The 21,403-nt window shown below is 40.6% G+C and overlaps 1 protein-coding gene across 1 annotated transcript in view; it reads right to left on the reverse strand.

Moving 5' to 3' along the window:
- Positions 1–11,288, reverse strand: part of LOC149171018 (uncharacterized) — a 36,247-nt gene extending 24,959 nt beyond the window's left edge. The window contains exon 1 of the mRNA XM_089425810.1: positions 10,523–11,288. Coding sequence (XP_089281936.1) covers positions 10,523–11,116 — 594 coding nt within the window. The 5' untranslated portion in view covers positions 11,117–11,288. The remainder of the gene's footprint in view (positions 1–10,522) is intronic.
- Positions 11,289–21,403: the final 10,115 nt, after the last annotated feature.

Genomic DNA, 21,403 nt, shown 5'->3' on the forward strand with positions numbered 1-21,403 from the left:
ACCAAAGATGTTCATCCTATAGACCAAATAGAATTTCATAAGCAAGCGAGAGAAATGCTATACTCAACTATGACCAACAAAGCTATGAGTGTACAAAAACTACAAAATTCTCTAGAGAATATCAAATCACAGTTAAAAATAGAGAAGGCATCCTCACAGGCAAAGGATAACAGAATTAAATCACTGGAAGACTTGGTTATTGAAATTGGTTATAATCCAAATGACATCAAGGCAGCAAAAAAACTCATAAAAAAGAAGAATGAAGACATTGTTGTGTTGAAGAAGCAGCTGAAATTAAATCCTACTAAACATCCACAAGCAAAAGAAGTTTTGGAGAATGAAGCCAAAAAAGATGAAATGATGAATCTCATCCTTCAGTTGACAGCTCAACTGAAAGAAATGGAGAAAGAGATGGACAAATTGGTGTAGGAAAAGAAGGTCAGCATGGAAGGAGTTACTGTCACTACTATTCCTATAGTTACTACAACAGTTCCTTCTAATTTAGCAGCTTCAGCGACCACATCAGTTCCAGTAGCTACAACACTTCCCACTACATCAACAACTACATCAGTTACAGAATCACCTACAACAACAACTCATCCTAGTGATGAAGTAGGTAAATTAATCAAAGCTACGCAGGATATGTCCATCCAAACAAATGAAATAAATAGAATTAAATATCAAATAAAAAGTCTAGAAGATGAAAAGAGGTTGGTACAAATCATGCATAAAAATGAAACATAGAAGTCAAACAGATTGACTGAAAGAATACAGAAGTTAAAGAAAGAATTGACATTGAAAGAACCACTTGCCCAAGCAAAGCAGTAGCTGTGGGCCAATATCATTAACTCTGTTAATGATATTTGGCCATCCATCCAAGTCATATTTGAGCAGAAGGATTTAATCAAGGAAGCAACTGAAGCTATTCAAAAATTTAAGGAAGAACTTGGTAAGAAGCTAGAGGAGGCCAATGAAATCATTAAGTTTCTTAATTCCAAGAAGAAATAGGAATTGGAAGAGATTGCCATAAGTGACAAGACTGAAACAATTCTAGAAGTGAGAAAGGCAATTTCTAAGAGGAACTTGATTGTACAACTTGAAGACAAGTGTCAAAACATGGAGCTTGCAATAACCAGATTTATGGTGAAATTTGATGTTTTGAGGCAGAAAAGTCTGCCAAATCCTTTGGTTATCAATGACAAATTGATGAAGCACAAAGACTATGATAAGAAAATCATAGAAGTGGCAAAGAAACAAGTAAACAATTCAGCCATGAAAGGAATTCCAATAGGGAAAGTGCTTTATCAGAATTTTGAGAATCTACTTTACCTCCAACATGAGGTAAAATATCTCGTTATCGACAAACCTACATTTGCAAAATACACAGAGGTTGATGAAATCTTAAGAAGAATGGTAAAGATTAAATTACCAGATGTAGAGTCTTAGGAAAATTTGAATGATTTGCTGTGAAAATGAAAGGTAAAACACTGAAAATAGAGCAGTCAAGAGTAGTCAAGGTAAAACAGTAAAGAGCAACAGATCAGTTAAGTTAAAGAGTATCATATGAAAGACAGAGTTTAAAAGTAAAAAAAAGAGTTTAAAGATAAAGCCAGCATAAAAGACACTCAACATCATAAAAAATAGCCATCGTAGAGCAACAACAAAAGAGAGAAAGCATCAAAAAATCAAAACAACAAACAACAAAACCAATAAAAGCAGGGATAGCTGGCCTTTAGTCTCCTAGGTGTCTCTATCTTCTTGCATGACGATGTTTCTTTTTCCTTGAATAATTCCTAAATTAGTTTAGGATATTTTGTAATAGTTTTTTGTATAAATACTTCATAATTTGAAGTATTGTGGGTGGATTTCTGAATATGGCTGTAGCTGACTGATCTATTACCTAAGAGTTATTGTACCAAAATTCCAGTTGACAGACATGATCAGTTATAAAGAAACTTCTTTATAGGATTCATGTGTTGAGCTATCTCAGTGAAGTACAAATTTCATTTGTTCATGTTATTTTCTAAGTATTCCATAAATTCATATGTGTTCTAATTCTAATTGATATAACAAGGATGTTACTCTAGAATTTGCTTAAATATTACACTATGCTTTTACTATTATACATTTCTATGTTTTATTTTGATATCTAGTTTAGAGAACTCTTAATTGCCCTCTGATCCTGATTAATTCTCTTCATCCTTCTTCATTGTTTGGTTTAAGGAATTCTTAATTGCTTCTTGATCCCGATTGAAAAGTCATTTCACCATCCAGCCTTGAGATCTGCAATTACTCACCTATCTTGCCCTGTAACATTTTCTCTATAATTTGTTGTTGTTCTATTTTCAAAGCCTCATTGACTCCATAGCCTAATGGAAAATGGAAAAGCACCTATTCCTATAAGTCACTAATTCCACCAACACAATCAAAATCAACCCAATTGAGCATACATAACTAGCCTAAAATCCATTAAAATAAACAAAGTTAAATCATATAGAGAGAGCCCTCTCTGAGTTTAGGAAGGCTAGATCGTAAGCTCCAAAGTAGGTTTGTAGTCTCTTCTGATATTTGTTTTCAACACATTGAACAACCCTTGGAAATTTTGGAGTGCTAATAGTATCAACAATCAACCCTCAAGCAGAATGGGGTTGATAAGCTTAAACCCCATTTCTATGGACTGTACAGGGTGACTAGGTGTGTGGGAGAGGTGGCATATGAGTTGGAGCTTCCACGAGGGAGTAAGGTGCGTAGCATGTTCTATGTGTCATGCTTGAAAAATCATTTGAGGCAACAAGTATCATCCTCTGCAGAGCTTGCACCATTATATTAGGAAGGAAATCTTGTATTAGTTCCTGAAGCAATTTTGGAGGTACAAGAGAGGATGCTCGGGAACAAGGTCATTAGGGGTTTCCTTGTTAGACGAAAAGACTTACCTAAGGAGGATGTTACATGGGAGAGAGAGCAGGTTTTACAACACCCAACATTGTAGTTGCTTGAGGATAAGAAATTTTTTCAGGAAGGAGTATGATATCCTCAATTCGATAAAAGTTGTGAAGAATACCAATTTTTGCAATTGTGGTGTTCCATACAGTTTTTGGCATCTTAGACTTAGAAAAAATAAGTGAATGGGTTCCACTCTCAAGAAAGGGAGGAAATATGCACCCCATGAGGGAAGGAGTGAGAATTAGTGGAATGTGGGGACCACCAAGGGGGTGTGCATAGGCCGAGAATATAAAAGATAAAAGCAAGGCATAATTTGATTATCTTTTGATCATTACATTTCAGAATTCAACCTCTCTTGTAGTCGTTTAGCACAAGGGTTGGAGTGTTTTTGAATATTGGAATTTCAAGTGAAATTCCACACCAATTTTGGAGAATTTCAAGTGTCTCCCTAGCTGGGAATTTGGGGAGTCCATTCTGGGGCTTTCATAGGGCATTATTTGCAGCAGAATGAACCAATGCTGCTTCCTAGGCATAAAGGCAGTTTGTCTTGGTAGTTTCTAGGCGAGCTTCAGTGGTTTGGGTAGACAGAATTTGTAGTAGCATTTCCCATCTTAGAGCCATAATTTTGGTGACATTTTGCAGGGGTAGATTTGGGCCATTTTTGTGGGCCAAATTTCTCATTTTCTAGCAATTTGTGGAGCTTACTAGGCACAATTTATGCAAGATTTGGAGCAGGACTATTGGGAGCTTGAGTTTCCAAGGAGAAGGGATTTTTAAGGTTGAATTTATGATTTTAGGAGTATTTCTTAGAGATGGACCTAGGAAATTGTTTTTAGCAACAAATTTCTCACGAGGGTACAGATAGTTAGCCATTTGGGTAGTATGCACATGTTGGATGGCTTTCCCACTGCTTGAAGTGGGGCTAAACCCTTTACTGGGTTTTGTGAGTTTTGGGAGAGGAGTCTGGGGTTAAATTTTTAGAGAATTTTTAGGAGTATTCAACCTTGAAACCATTTTTCCGGTGAGTAGTCAGTAGGAGATTATTATTGAGAAGTGTGCATTTCTTTTTTTGGGCCATTCCTCATCTAGGTCAAAGATTTATCTTCTAGGTTTTACATATCTTGCATCGCAAGGCCAGCTTATATCATTTCATCTCACTCTATGTACTCCAGCCTAGTTTATTAATAAAATGTCTCTGTTTATTTTGTTCGATATCTTGGTGTCTTGATTTGTGTTTGTGGTTTTAAATTTATATTGTTGTTCTTAGTTCATTTCTTTGGTATTTATTGTTAATTTCCTTTTAGGAATATTACATTGGTATCAGAGCATGTTCTTAGCCTATGGGAGTAGGAACTTATGATGCCACCTCATTTTGGAGGTGTATTCTTTCACAATTGTAGGGGTCAAGGTAGAAGAGGATGTGGTATAGGATGAGGACATAACCCTTTTTCAAATACTAAAGTAGAGTGCAATAGAGATTGTGATATCTAGGATGAATATCCCATGGAGAACAAAGGAGGGAATGAACAAGGAGGAAAGGAGTTGGCACTGGAAAATATGGCCATGCAGCAAAATCTCATCATGGACATGTTGGCGTAGTTGGATTGGACTTCATTTACAAAACCAAGGGAGATAGGACAATAAAGGGGAAGGAGGATCCTAGATTGGTCAAGGGAGCCAACCACATGCACGCACAAACTACTAGGAGACCCCACCTATAATCTATCATTCCAGTCATCCCACAATGCCCCAATTTGTAGATAGGCCTGCAAGAGAGCTAGAATCATTCACAACCTTGATGAGGTCATTATCGGAGGGGATTGAGGAGTATGATGCATTGGACCCAAGAATCAAGATGACCATGTATTTTGTGGAGTTCTACCACTTGAAAGGGAAGCATAAAGGTGGAGTTTGTTCATCATACAAGGGAGGTCAATACAACTAGTAAGACTTGTAAAAGACAATGGAGAAGATTACACTACCGAGTTTTGATGGGTCAGCCATGAGTTCTATTAGGGCATGGGTGCATAAGTTGGACACCTTTCTCTAGATAAACCCCATGAGGGAGGCATATTTGATTAAGTTCACCACATTTCACCTAGAGGGAGACGCACATGAGTGGTGGTATCATGGATTAATTGTCTTGGGTCATGCTACCATTACTTCCTACACAGAGTTCACATAGATGTTTATAGAGCGATTTGTTAGGAAGGACCCATAACTTCACTTTAGAGAGCTAGTGCAACTAAGGGAGACAAGCAACACAAAGGCTTATATTAGAGAGTTCTAGAGGACATAAGTGATGGTGTCTGACATCTCATAGGCGAGATTGCTTATGATATTTGTTGAGGGACTAAAAAACCCATTACATGGTTGGGTGAGGGCTTATAAGCCTATTACTTTGCATGATTCTATTACCAGGACCAGGGACATGTTGGATATAGTCCCTAAGACTAGGGTACCTTCCAGACCTACCTTTACTCATAAGGGTAAGGACACAAAAACTCCTTAGAAGGAGCTGACAGGATGTGGATAGATGGATGATGAGACTAAGAGGGATCTCCGAAGGAGGAAATATTTTTTTCTTCACATGTTAGGAACAATGTGCTCCAAGCCAAAAATGCACTAAGGGAAAGTCTCATTACATTGAAGTGTTCTCTAACAGTGAGCCTAAGGGGGAGGATGAGTAGAAGTAGACGGGAAGAGAGGAGGAGCACCATGATGCAAGAGAAGATCCAAATTCTTAGGGTGCCAAGGGAGGCATCATCGCTTCACTTATAGGGATCCCAAGGTACCTAACATTATGTGTCATAGGAACTATTTAGGAGTAATAGGTGACTATTTTAGTGGACAGTGGGGCCACCCACAACTTTACAGATGCCCAGTTGGTAGAATGGAGGGGGTTACGCACACAACCTTTTGAGTGATTCTCAGTTTTATTATTGGCAGGTAGGACCATGCAATGCACCAAGATAATCCCTAATATGACATTGACGATGGGAACTACTCGGTCACTGATGATTTCTTTGTAGTGAATTTACTAGACACTAATGTGGTGTTGAGAATTCAGTGGTTGTACTCTCTTGGGTGTGTCACTAAGTATTATAAGGCCCTAGAGATGGAGTTTATGGGGCATGATGGGAAGAATGTAGTGTTGAGGGGTATGCATTTGTACCCACCCCCAACTCTTTCCAGCCAATAGGATGGAGGCATGTTTGCGACATGGGGATATAGCATGGGTAGTTTAGCTCAGGATTTCAGAGACAGAGACTCATGCACGATAGCCTCAGCCAAACATTTTAGTAGTCTTACAAAGGCATCAAGCAATTTTTGGAGAGAATTATCTAGGTCATCCCCTATACAAAGGTTTTGAGCACACCATAGAGATATAGGCGGGGTGCAGATAGTCATCACCACTCCCTACAGTCATCCCATGGCATACCACAATGAGAATGACATGGCCATTTAGGAGTTCTTAGACTTTGGCCATATCAGGCCGAGTTCTAGCCCCTTTGCTTCTTTTGTTGTATTGGTGAAGAAGAATGATGAGACTCTACACATATGCATCAACTATAGTGCCCTTAATAAGAAGACACTAGAGAACAAGTACTCCATCCCATGCATAGATGAGTTGATGGATGAGCTAAGAGGAGCCAAGTACTTCTCCAAGATAGACTTGCACTCAAGTACCATAAGATTCAGGTGAGGGAGTAGGACATCCCAAAGACTATTTTTTGGTGCCACTATGGGCACTTTGATTTCTTGGTTATGCCCTTTGGGCTAAGAAATGAACCAACTACTTTCTAGTATTGCATGAACCATGTGTTCCGCAAGCAGCTACGCAAATATGTGTTGGTATTTTTCGATGATAAACTGATATATATAATCAAATTGTAGGCTTTTTAAAATTTATCATTTGAAATAAAATATCATAACTCTAAGTTGAGATTTGATACTTTGGTTTTGAATATGATCTTTTTTAAATTAAATATCTTCTATTTTAAATTTTCAATTGATATGTAAGTTTATTTTACACATTATTTTGTAGATATATAAAAGCAGAGTGGGAAATTATAATTATTTGAAATGTGATAAAAACTAAAATGATGTATTAAGAATACAAAGATAATGTATATTGCTAGAATTAATGTTTTCTTTAGAGTTTGTTGGTGTTTGTTGGAAATTGTTAAGAATAGAATGTTTTTATGGTGGTGAAATACTTTGTCTCTCAGTGAATTTTTTTTGAGTCTTCCTGTGCACAAAAAGATCCTGGAGTAAAGTAAAACAGAGCATTGTCTCTGTGTGTGTGTTTGTTTATTTGGTTTTTGGTATTTTCTCCATGTAAAAATACCCATCAGTGGTATCAGAGCAGGCTTAGGCTCTTTAAAGAAGTTAAAGAAGCTGAAGGGAGAAGGTTTGTAGCTGCAGCAAAACCTCTCAGGCAGTTAGAAGACTCAGACAGCTCAGGATTCAGGTATTCTTCAAAAGCATTTCTTTTGTTATTGCAGAAGACAGTTAGTTGTTTTAAAAAAAATACACAGTTAAGGAATGGCTAGCACAAGCATGGGTATGTTTAACACCCAGCTCCCACAGTTTAATGGGAAGAACTATGATTACTGGTCAATAACCATGAGAGCTTTATTTTCCTCTCAAGATTTATGGGAAATAGTTGAGGAAGGTTTTGAAGAACCAGCAGATGAAACTGAGTTCAATGCACTAACTCAGGGAGAGAGAGATCTCCTGAAGAGCAATAGGAAGAAGGATGCAAAGGCCATTTTATTGTTGCATCTAGCAGTAGACCAGAGCATATTTCCAAGGATAGCAGCAGCTAAAACATCAAAAGAAGCATGGCAAACCCTCAAGACAGCCTATCAAGGCATGGAGAGAGTGAAGACAGCAAAACTACAATTGCTGAGGAAGGATTTTGAGAATCTGAACATGAAGGAGTCAGATAACATTGACTCATTCTTCACTCATGTGATTGGTGTAATCACACAAATGAGAACTCATGGAGAAACAATTGAAGATAGAAGAATAGTGGAGAAAATATTGAGGGTCTTACCCTCAAAGTTTGATGCCACTGTCACCACCATTGAAGAGACAAAGGATCTCTCAAGATTTTCAGTTGATGAGCTACATGCATCACTGATAACACATGAGCAGAGGTTGAGTAGAAATGAAAACTCATCTCTAGAGCAAGCCTTCAAGACCCAGATGTCCTTTGGAAGAGGAAGAGGTCAAGGCAGAGGAAACAAGAGAGGAAGAGGCAGAAGCCAGAACAGAGGAGGAAGGAACAGCTCAGCAAATGCACAAGGAAGAGGCAGCAATCCAAATCAGAACCAAGGCCAAGGCAGCAGCCAACAAGGAGGACAATATCATGCTCAAGGACAAAGGTATGATAAATCTAATGTTCAATGCTATTATTGCAAAAAGTATGGACATTATGCAAGTGATTGTAGAAAGAAACAGCATGATATGAACACTAGACAAAATGCAAATGTTACTAGAGAAAACAGCAGTCAAAGTAATGTGTTGTTAGCCTGTAACATGGCTGAAACAAACAGTGAGGAAATTTGGTTTTTAGACTCAGGTTGCAGCAACCATATGACAGGAAACATAGCCTTCTTTTCTGCCTTAGATCAGAATATGAAATCAGAGGTCACACTAGGAACTGATAGTAAAGTGTCTGTTATGGGAAAAGGGGAGATAAAAATATTTACAAAACAAGGAGAAAGGAAAACCATAGCAGATGTCTACTATGTCCCCGGAATGAGATGTAACCTATTGAGTGTTGGACAGCTTATCCAAAAGGGTTACAATGTTTACTTTGTAAATGATGTGTGCACCATCATGGATATACCACCCAGCAAAAGATGCATTGCTGAAGTGAAGATGACAAGGAACAGGATGTTCCCTCTCCGGATCAGGGCAGATTTGAAAAACAAAAATGAGATTGCAGCAGTCACCCAAGAGGCTTTCCAAAGCGTGCCAAAGGATGAAAATTGGTTGTGGCACTTGAGATTTGGTCATCTCAATTTTGGAGGTCTAAATTTGTTGAGTAGGAAAGGAATGGTAAGAGGATTACCATTGATAGAGAAACTGGACAGCCTATGTGAAGGTTGCATTTTGGGCAAACAACATAGAGAAAGTTTTCCATCAGGGAAAAGCATAAGGGCAAAGACACCCTTAGAGATCATCCACTCAGATTTATGTGGACCAATGCAAGCTCCATCATTAGCTGGCAGCCTATATTTTTTAACATTCATTGATGACTGTACAAGAAAGACTTGGATATATTTCCTTAAAAACAAAAGTGAAGTGTTTGAGAAATTCCAAAATTTCAAGGCATTTGTTGAAAACCAAAGCGGGCTGCACATTAAAGTTTTGAGAACTGATAGAGGAGGTGAGTATATCTCCAAGGAATTCCTAAGATTTTGTAGAGAAAATGGAATTCATAAACAGTTTACAGCAAGGTACACTCCGCAGCAAAATGGAGTTGCTGAAAGGAAGAACAGGACCATCATGGATATGGCGAGGAGCATGCTGAAGGCAAAGCATTTGCCAAATGAGTATTGGGCTGAAGCTGTACATTGTGCAGTTTATATATTGAATAGGTGTCCTACAAAAGCAGTGATGAACAAGGTGCCAGAAGAAGCATGGAGTGGGAGAAAGCAAGGAGTCACCCACATGAGAGTTTTTGGGTGTGTGGCCTATGCACACATTCCGGATCAGCTAAGGAGGAAGTTGGACAGCAAAGGGGAGAAATGTCTATTCATTGGATACAGTGAGGAATCCAAAGCCTACAGGCTGTACATTCCATCTACCAAGAAGTTCTTTGTCAGCAGGGATGTTCAATTCATTGAAGAGGAAGCTTGGGATGGAAGCATAGAGAAAACAGTGAATGTCAAGAGCTGTTTGTCTCATGATGAAGATGAAGAGGAAGTGGCTGAAATGAATCCCCAAACAGCAGCGCCAACACAAGGACAGCAAGGAACACCATTGAGGACAACACAAAGACAGCAAGGTACACCATTGAGGATCAATGAGAGTGCTTCTCCAAGCACACCACAAGGAGGAAATTCAAGTGCATCTTCAAGCACTTGCACACCAAGTGAACGAGGTAAGAAGTTTAGAAATCTAAGTGATATTTATGATGAAGGAATGAATTCCTTATTTGCCTTGTATTGTCATGTTGATGATCCTATTCATTTCGAAGATGCAATCAAAGATAGGAAATGGATAGAAGCTATGGATGAGGAGATGAATGCCATAGAGAGAAACAAAACATGGGATTTGGTTGAGTTACCAAAAGGCAAAGAAGTCATTGGTGTGAAATGGGTCTACAAGACCAAGAACAATGCTGAAGGCAAGATAGAAAGGCACAAGGCAAGGTTGGTTGTTAAAGGCTACAAGCAGCAGTATGGAAGAGATTATGAGGAGACTTTCGCCCCGGTTGCAAGAATGGAAACCGTGAGAGCAGTGCTGTCCATAGCAGCACAAAACAAATGGAAAGTCTACCAAATGGATGTGAAATCAGCATTCCTAAATGGAGTGTTAATGGAAGAGGTCTATGTGGAACAGCCTCTCGGATATGAGAAGAAAGGTGAAGAGCACAAAGTGTGCAAATTGAAGATAGCTTGCTTGCATCACCGGCATCTTCACACCATGCAAGTTGTTGATAGCTTTCAAAGTCGTCCTCAAAGTGCCAATTTTCACCAAAGGATTCAAGATCCGGGTTGTTGAACAAACACTCGGATGTTTCGTTGGGAGAGTGGCACACTTCATCCTTCAAGTCCAGAACGGGGCTCAGGGGAATGCCGAGCTCATCGTCTGAAGCCTCCAGCAGATAAATCAGATCAATCCCCGAGTCTGGAGCTAGGGTTTCTCGGCCTTCATGGCCGCTAGACTTATCGTACACCGCCGAATTATCCCCAAGGTTTGAGGAGGGATAAGAAGTCACGCCAATTTCTTCCTCCAGGCTTCTCATGACTTCATTTACGGCCTCCTGGCTAGGAACGTACTCTTCTTCTACTGCTGCTAGGGTTTTGTCTAACACCAGAGGATGATGAAATTGATCCATTTCAACAACGTGGAAGCGTTTCCACTCCCGGACAGCAGTGCAGTCGGGCAGGCACTCCAGCTCTCGACTGCGTTTTCTGAGCATCTCAGACATATTGACAGAGCCTGGAGATTGGAACACGAAAGGAAGATGATACTTCGGTGGCAGCAACTATCTGCCACTATGACTAAAAGAGCGGAAACGATGTCAACCGATAGAGGGATTGCCTATATATGCAATGTGTATAGCAAGTTAAATTCATACTCTTGCCAAAGAGGTTTTTGGATTGAGTGTATGGTATTTAATACTTATTTTTGGAATTTTATGGATAGATAACAATGAAGGAAAGTGAATCCGATATCGGCTTATAGATATATGATATAGATGAGATGTACCTAACACTGTAAATTATAGTTTAAGGCAAAAAAATGATTAAAATAGAATGTATGGTATTTAATATTCCCTTTTAATATAAGATAATTTATTTGCTTTCGTTATTATTTATCTTAAAAATATTTTAAAAATCTTCGAAGAGTCTGGCCCGGAAGGGGGTGTGAGAAAAGCATGCATTATTGCAAACGGTTGGCATGCCGCGTCGTGTCTGTCATTTTCTTTGAAACTTTCAATTATTAAAGATGCCATGAGGTACTGGTTGTCACATGTGATGTTGGATATGAGGGGATCTTGAAACTTAGATTTTTAGACGAGGAATGATTTGGTTTGGTGTATTCCATCACAAAGACAATGAGGAATAAGGAAATACATGAACAGGTTACAGCGTGAAATAAGATCTGAAAATGAAATGATTCACGCGTGGACCAATTCAACTACGGCACGGGAAGTTGCATATAAAATACGTGTGAGTTGAGGGATTGGCTTGGCAAGGGGTTTGAGAAAAGCATGGATTATGGCAGACGGCGCGCATGCCTCGTCCTGTCTGTCATATCCTCCACTCTGTCACATGTCATGAGGGGAGAGGGAAATTTAGATTTAGATGAGATACGATTTGGTGTATCATGGAGACCACGTGTTTTCCACAGGAAAATTTAGCTGAAGGTGACGCCGTGAAATATGATCTGAAAATGAAATCATTCACCGACAAAACAAATTGAGATGTGTCATCTCAACGATCAAAACAAATTGAGTTGATCCTTTCTTACATTATATTAAGTTGAAGGTTAAACCAGCCATTGCTACTTAAGTTGACAAAATTACGTCTTTTTCAGGTTCTGAACATTTTAAATTCATATGTATTTCACTTAAAAACAGATTTGGTTGGATGTTAGGTGTATGTGGTATCCGTTCTCAAATCTTGAATTTGTTCATTGCATCTTCTTTTTAATCTGGAGCGATATGTACAATATTGTAGGGGAAGATATTTTGTGTAACACGAAATGAAATGAACAGTTGATCATAGGAGAGAAATTTTGACAGTACGTGATATGTTCAATTTTTTCTGGGTGTTGGGGAGGGGTCGGACGGGGTCACATGTAATGTATCTTATAGAAAACAACTTTGCTTGTGGCACAGTGTAAAGAATAATGGTTTTTTTTTTTACAAGAAAGAGTTTTATTTGGTTCATGCTATATTAAGAAAGATTTTATGAGCGCTGTAATGTATTAAAAGAAAAGCACTTTATTGTAATGCAGTTTTATTTGGTTCAAGCTATATTAAGAAAGATTTTATGAGCGCTGTAATGTATTAAAAGAAAAACACTTTATTGTAATATAGTGTTTTGTAAGGAAAAAAAAAATTGAAAGCCAAATGGTGCAAGGAAGAATTTTATTTTTTAGGGAAAAAAAATGCTCTTGTTTATGGCAAAGGGAAAAAAATTCACATGAAAAGAAAAATTATGGTGGGTTAATATATCATATGAAGATAAACTTTTCAGTAACGAGATATATTATGAAAATAGAAACTTCTAGGAAATATGGCACATTGTATGGAAAGGAAAATTGAGATGATGTAATGTTTTAAGAGTAAAAACACTTTTGGCATGAAAAGTAACAATAGAAGAAAGTTTTTGAAGATGGGAAAAGGAAGTTTTTAAACAAAATTATTATTCCTCAAAGCTCTCTATTATCACAAAGATAAGATCTTTGAGGAGATGTAATCAATATGTATGAATAAGAACTTTCAATCCATGGACTACTACATGAACAACACTTTTATGACATTTTTTTCAGGCAAGAAATTTGTTTTAAAAAATCACTTTTTATTTTAGCTATTTTACATTTTTTTTTGTTAAGTCTAATCTATTATTCATAGTAAAAGAGTAAAATTACAGCAAGCTGAGCATGGTGAAGCAACTAGCCTGAGAGTAAGGCCGTTTGAGCCAGACTTTGTCTAAAACTGAGAAATTGGACAAAATTTCCCACGCAGGGGATCCAGAATAACACAAACAACATACACAACAGAAACAACATACAAACACAACTGAAACTGGAAATTGATCTCGACACAGCAACAGAGACAGAATTTGACACATTGCGCCAAAAAACCTTTATAACTGGGCCGCAAAAACCGGTTGAGAAACTACAACGCTGGATTACTCGTCAGGTGACTCCTCCACGATCCTGCACCAACCCTCTGCATTCAGGTCCTGAGCTTGGGCCGCTGCATTATCATGCATTTCTGGAGGAGCAGGAGCCATAGGATTAACATTGACAGCGCTGGCCAGCGGAACCATCCCGAGCTGCATATCAACAATTGGCTTTAGAGTGTTGGGGTCACCCACATCCTGTTCATCCTCTGTGAGTGGCATTGGGGCACTGGTATCGCCCTCATCTTGGGATTCCTCTAGAAAGAGGACAGATACATGAGCCGTGATCCGAGAGCGATTAAGGGAGCAATTGAAAGTAAAAATAGCAGAGCCAAAAGAGGGCGAATTTGAAGAGCCTGGAGAGCTTGGGTCGAGGAATTGACTGGGCTTCAGAATGCCCTCATTTCCACATCGAGGTCGAGGATCCTAACTCATGGCAACAGACCTCGAGGATGGGTGAGAAGGGTTGCCCCGTCCTGAGCCTCTGCGGCTGAGCATTCTCTGGCGGGGCCTCAACATTGCAGAGGGAATACCATGAACAGCGGAGGGAATGCCACGAACAGCAGAGGGAATGCCACGAACAGCAGAGGGAATACCACTAACAGCAGAGGGAGTGCCACGAACAGCAGAGGGAATACCACTAACCACAAAGGGAATGCCACAAATAGCAGAGGGAATAACACGCTCAGATAGCACACTGGTTTGTGTTTGTGAGCCCACCACCTCAGGTGCGGGCCGCTGAAAAGAACCAGAGCTTGACCCCCACGAAACCCAAGCACCTGCAGAACCCGTAACCATCCAAGACAGCATGAAACAAAATAGCATATAGCCATGGCTGAGGCCGGCTAATAAACAATTCCCACCTCCTCGATACTCTCCCGCCATAACTATGGCATTCATGGGAGCTGAAGACTGATATCCAACTTCGCATGCGAATCGGGACGGCATATTAATGCTTGTTTCAGACATTCCTTTGCCCTTAATGACACCCACCTGCAGGCGCTTCTCCTCCCACATGGCCTTTTGTCCGATGATTCGGGCTGGCAAGTGGCTTCGCTGCTTCGCCCACCCCAGTCCCATCACACTAATTGCAGTCGAAATCACCCGCATCCAGGGGTTCAGCCTCTATTTGGATCATATGATTGCATTCCTGTATTTGATCATGATTCGGTATTATGTCTAGAGTTCCTGTGAGTAAGGTGTGATTACTTTCTACCCCCACATTGGCTAGGACGCCGACGACCTTGTTGCCGTCCCTCTTAACGTGACTGAAGATTGTTGCTCTGTTGTTGAGAAGCTCGTATTCTATGGCTTTCAATCTGCCCTCCAGTCTCCAACTCATAGCTATTTTCCTAGCATGGGATCCATTGAGGAGTTGCTTAGCCATATTGATAAGGAGCATAGAGTCGCCCTCGACCTCCAGGGGATGGTATTTGTGTTTCCGTGCTATGAGGAGACCTTGCCATAAACCTTCCAGTTCCGCCGAGTTATTGGTGTCCCAACCAATATTTCCAAAGTAAATCAGAAGAGGCATTCCTAAATGATTTTTGAAAATTCCACCATAGCCTGCTCTTCTAGGGTTGCCCTTTGAGGCTCCGTCAAAGTTGAGCTTGAAAGTGTGCTCTGGAGGAGCTGTCCAGGAGTCTCTTTTTGTATTGATGTTTCTTATAGGGGCATTGTTGAGAGTTTCCTGAGGGAGTTGCATGTTCCAGTTCGCCCATATGGCTTTCTCACTGTCGATAGAGGGAAGGTCCTCCCGAGTCCAAGCGCGTAGCAGCAGGGTTTCTTTGAGATTTATACAGAATTTGCTCCAAATGACCTCTAAGGGAGAGCTTTGATCTTTGAATATGCGCTTGTTCCTTTCTTTCCAGCTTCCCCAGATGAGTAGTCCTAGAGTTATCTTCCATATATGGTTAAGGATTTCACTCTTATAGGGTTTCTTTTGCCATTGACGCAGGGTATTTGTGATGTCCTCTGCCACTCTGCATCGTCTTTGACATCTGAAGCTCACCTTCTCCCATAAGTGATTAGCCAAAGTGCAAGAGTCCAGCAGGTGCTGAAGGGTTTCCTCCTGGGCTTTGCAGTTGACACATATTGAGGGGCCATGGTAGTTTCTTCGCCTTAACCTATCCCAGGTGAGGATTTTCTGATGTCCAACTAGCCAAAGGAAGAAAGACACTTTAGGCCAGATACCTGAATCCCAAATTTTCCCCCATATGAGATCGAGGGGAGAGGGGTCGGAACTTATTAGTTTGTAAGCTTCTGAAGTAGTGAAGGTTCCTTTAGGCCTGTAACCCCATCTTAGGATATCCTTTCCTTCCGAGTGTCTTATGCATCGTTTTTGGAGCTCCCTTTCCATAACCTCCATGAATGGGCGATCCACATTCCTGATTAGCTCATCACCTTGCTTCCATTGTCTATATCCCTACGCAGTCTCCTGTGTACAGTGCTGCCAAATCGTTTTCTATTGGTGATCCTCCCTAATATAGTTTGGAAGCGGGTGGAGAGTGCTACTGAGTTTTTGCATTTGGTTCCAGGCATCTGTCCAGAATCGGGTTGTTTCACTATTTCTTACATCCCAAAAACTATGTTGTTGAATAAACAAGAAATGTTGCTTGGCCGCATTCCAAATGAGGGAACCTTGTGCATTGGGTATAAGTCTTATAAGCTCGTCCTGAGGTCTATTATTGCCGTATTTGGCTGTCCATATGGCTACCCATTGCTTGTCAGGGGAAGAGAGCCACTGCCACCAAATTTTGGCGCACATTATCGCATTGCTTTGTATGGGATCCCTCAGTCCTATGCCTCCCTTTTCTTTTGGCAAACAGACAGTAGTCCATTTTATCAGGGCCCATTTGCGGTTGGTTGCTGAGTTCCCCCATAAGAAGTTACGCTGAAGCTCCCTTATTCTTTTGATAACCCATTTGGGCGCTGCAAGGATAGAAAACAAGTAAAGCGGCATTGCTTGAAGCACAACCTTTATGAGCACCATGCGACTTGCAATGTTTAGATTTCAGTGCGTCCAAAGGTTGAGACGAGATTCCAACTTCTCAATTAGGATGCGCCAGGAAGAATGCTTGATGGCCGAGTTAATGAGGGGGGATCCGAGATATTTTGAAGGGAGTGACTCAATTGGGAAGCCCAAAATGCGAGCTATTGCACGCTGCACCACAGGGGAGGTGTGAGATCTGAGATTTGGCTTTGTTGACGCTAGTGCCCGAAGCCTCAGAGAAGTCGTTGAGCAGAGATTTGAAGAGGGAGGCTTCCTGTACCGAAGGGTAACCAAACAACATGTTATCATAAAAAAACTGTTGATGAGTTATGGCCGGGGAATTGTGGATGGAGAGATCTTTGAGCTGCTGAGATATGAGGGCATGTTTGATGTGTCTTCCCAAACTTTCAGCCATTAACACAAAAAGGAAGGGGGAAAGAGGGTCGCCCTGCCGAATTCCTCTGGAAGGACTGAAGGTTCGAGAGGGGATGTCGTTCACAAGAATGGAGAAGAAGGATGAGGAGATAAGACTCATAATCCAACGCACCCACATGGGTGAGAACCCGAAAGCATTTAACATTTTTTTCCATGTATGTCCAACTTAGTTTATCAAATGCTTTTGAGAGATCGAGCTTCAGTATCATACCTGCATGTTTGTAGTGATTGAGGGAGTGAATTACTTCATGCGTGAGGATTATGCCATCGAGGATTTGCCGCCCTTCCACATAGCCGGATTGTTCAGGCGAGATAAGCACAGGCAGAAGAGGCTTTAACCTGTTGGCAATGACTTTAGAGATCACTTTGTAGATGACGTTGCATAAAGCTATAGGGCGGAATTTTTCCGATGTATTGGATTTCTCTTCCTTTGGTATGAGCACGATAAAGGTCGAGTTGAGGGAAGGTAAAAGCCAGTGAAGAGCTCTAGATTCCTCCACTACTTGCCACACCTCGTCTTTTATCAGCTCCCAGAATTTGTGGTAGAAAGTAGTCAAGAAACCATCCGGGCTCGGGGCTTTGCCCTCCTTGAGCTGGTGCATGGCTACATCCACTTCCTGAGGGAGAATAGGGCAGAGGAGGAGCTCATTGTGTTCCTCAGTGATGATTTTTGGGACTTTTTGGATGATTTTTTCTATGGCTGGATTTTTGTCTGCCAGGGGCTCGCTATGCACTTGTTTGAAGTGTCTGAGAAATTCCTCCTCGATTTCTTCATGCTTTTCCACCCTTGCCCCTCCCTGCTTCTGTATGAAGGAGATATTGTTGTGCATTCTTCTTTGGACAGTGGTTCGATGGAAAAATTTGGTGTTCCTTTCCCCTTCTTTTAACCATCTTATCCTGGATTTTTGCCTCCATAGAATTTCCTCCTGCTTTCTCCTCTCCTCCAGTTGAGTATTTATGCGCTGCTCCTATTCTAAGGTCCAATCAGTGTGTCCCTTGGTGATGATTTGTTGCTGGAGATCAGCCATTTCCTTGTTTAGATTTTGTTGTGCATTGAAAATATTTCCAAATGTCTCTTGATTCCATCTCTTAATTTGGGATTTTAGATACTTGAGTTTCTGTTGGAACTGAAACATTTTGGATCCTTCAGGCGGACATAAGGTGCTCCAAACTATTTTCACAAAGTCCTTGAATGCAGGATGAGTAAGCCAGACCTCTTCGAAGCGAAAGGGTCGCTTGGTTGTGTTGCCTGGCCTTTGCCATTGGAGGGAGATGAGCCAATGGTCAGAGCCTGAGTAAGGGAGAATGGCTACCGCTATATCCCCTCCCAAATGCACCAAATTATCTGTAATGAGAAATCTGTCTAGCTTTGAGGCAATTTGATACTTCCCGGCTCTGCGATTGCTCCATGTATGTGTGCCATTACAAAATTGCAGGTCGATGAGAGAATTGTTTTGGATGAAATCTTTGAAGTGGACATTTTCCTGATCCATCCTGATTCTCCCACCTTTTTTTCCTCCAGCTTGGTGATCATGTTGAAGTCCCCTCCAATGATCCACAGTGGATGCTTTCTATTTAGGCTCAGAGCCTCTATTGTGTTGAGTAAAGATATTTTATTTCCTGCTTCCTGAGGGAAGTAGACATTAGTGAGGTTTCCATGAATATTGGTTCCTGTAATGTGAAAGGTGGCCTGGATAATATGGTGGGAGGCATGAAAATCTTGGAGAGTGAGAATTTGCGGGTTCCACACTATTGCTAACCCTCCCGATGCTCCTTCTGCATCCACTACTATTGATCGGCATCCTGGCCATGCTCTGGAAAGGATGCTTCCTAGCGTGTTGCTATTGCATTTTTTTTCTTGAAGAAAACACATTTGCGGTTTCTCCATATTTATCATATTTTTTAGAGTTCTGAGTTTCCCTGGGCTATTGAGCCCCCTTAAATTCCATGAAGTGAGCTTCATGATTCACTATTGATGGAGGGCTTGTAGTACTTCGTCAGTTTTGCATACCTGCCTGAGTCTACCAGGATTTTCCCTACTTCAATTGTTCGCTGGAGATCCGTTCTTCTCCCTCTCTTTTTGAAGTCTCTTGGGGGGAGGCTGCCATCCCAGTAACTGCTTGGTTGGATGCCTAGCTGTTTCTGCTGATAAGCCTTCGAGAGGACTATTTCCAGCTTGTTGAGTTGCATCTCTGGGATCTGATCATAGTCCTTCTTTTTACATGCTAGCTCAAGCTCATGAATGTCCAATCCCTCCATGTCGAAATTTTCTGGATCTTCATCCATCTGCTGCGTTTGACTATCTTCACCTATGGCTGCTTTTGAGTTTAGTGGATGGTTAGGAGAACCATCTACATCCATTTCATTTACTTTTCCTGCACTGTCTTTTTCATTTTCCTTGGGGGTGGCATTTTTATCCTTTGAGTGGAGAGAAGTAGGGGTGGAGCTGGAGGGGTTGGTAAAATCAGAGGCTGAGATGGGTAGTGAGCTAAGCTTTGAGTTGAGGGGTTGATCTTCTGAGGCTTGAGCCAAAATTTTAAAACTGTTACTCGTGGAGGGAAAAGATGCAGAGTCTTGCTGGGGTTTTTTCCTGGAGGCAGGTTTTTTGTGCCCTCGTTTGTGACTATGAACTTTGTTAAAGCCTTCTTGGGCCGGCATATCAGAGGGGTCAGAAACAGGGGCTTTTGCATTTAGCGGACAGTCCCTAAAGAGGTGCCCATGAGCATGACACTTGCGGCAACAAAAAGGACATGTTCATAGTCCAGAGGTTGGATCCATTCATAATCGTCATGAGAGAGACTTACCGAGTTAGGTAGAGCTTTGTCCAGGCGCATGAAGACACAAATGCGGGCATATGAAGTATATCTTCGCAGCTTCGTCTCTTCCGCCACTTTTATGTATTCCCCTAGTCCATTTCCAATATCCCTGAGCAGTCCTTCGTCCTAGTATTCCTATGGAAGTGAGTACATTCTGATCCATACTGGAGCCTAGGTGAGGTCTTCCTTGTCCAGGTTGAATCTTGCTACCCATTCTCTCAGATACAATCCTGCTAAGTTAAAGAAATATACGCCCTGATCTAAGATTTTGTACTTGTCTTCTAAGCATAATAAGATTACAGTGAAAAACCCCTTCGGTCCTAGCTGCAGAGTGATGTGGCCCTTGGGTTTCCACTTGGTTGCGATCCAACGATACAGGGCTTTTTCTGTTGGCCAGAGTCCTATAAATTTTCCTATGAGTGCATGGTCCGTCATGTACTGTATTCGCTCATTGATCTTCTGACTAGGCTGTTCTATCTTGGGTCTTTCAGCTGCTATTGGCTTGCAGGTTTTCGAAGTGACCTTGGTCTGTTCCTCTGGCTTATCTTTCCCCTCTGGTACTGCATCGTTCTTGTCGGATTGAATGGCTGAGTCCTTGGATTTATTCTGCTGCGATGACACCTTATTGTTCTTATCTGCTTGGATCGATCCAAAGATTAAGGATCCTGTGTGCTCTGGCGGCGCCGAGTTTGACATAGGGGAGGGCTTTGAGACCCTCCCCTGGGGGGGGTCCATGTGCACCGTGAGAAAGCCTGTGGCTCACTGTCAGGCCCTGGAGGTCAGACCCTCGAAGGCTGCAGAGCCGTGCCTGACTGCATTGTTTCATAAGATTATTTTTAGCTATTTTATATTAAAATTTAATACCAATTGAATTGTCTTAGATACTAGTACAACAATATTAAAACTAGTATAGCTACATTAAAGATATACGAAAACTTCATAAATATAACAAAAAAAATTATTACAATAAAAAAATATTGCAACATGAAAAATGCGTTACCAATGTACACATTTATTTGATTAACCATGTATAAAAAGGTTATGGGTCAACTTTAACTTGAGAAAAAAAAAATGAATTACACATGAACATATTAGAATTGGGATAATCTCAAATCCTTAGAAAATTGGTGTGCAGGGAGCCACGTGGCACAAATATTATTTTTAAAATCTATTAAAGTCAATGCAACCTAACAAACTCTCTAACACACTACGGTCATTGATAAGAATTGAGACGAAGATATGTTGAGCATATTCCCTTGAGAATCAATCTAATTCGTAAATAAAAAAACCAAAATAAGAGTAAACAAAGCATTGCAACATGAAGAATGCCTTACTAAGGCACACATTTACCTAATTAACCATGTATAAAAAGGTTATGGGTCAAATTCAACTTAAAAAAGGAATTATAAACGAATGTTATAAATAATAATGAGGAAGCTATCATGGAAGAACTTATTAGAATTGGAATAATCTCAAATCCCTAGGAAATTGGTGGGTGGGAGCCACTTGGCACGAATCTAATTTTTTAAATTTATTAAAAGTAATGGATCGTTTTTCTAAATAAAATTGTGAGGGACTTATTAGAATTGGAATAATCTCAAATCCCTAGGAAATTG

Source organism: Pinus tabuliformis, chromosome 4_2, assembly GCF_031772625.1.
Source record: "Pinus tabuliformis cultivar Carrire ecotype Pingquan chromosome 4_2, CPIR1, whole genome shotgun sequence".
Lineage (NCBI taxonomy): Eukaryota > Viridiplantae > Streptophyta > Pinopsida > Pinales > Pinaceae > Pinus > Pinus tabuliformis.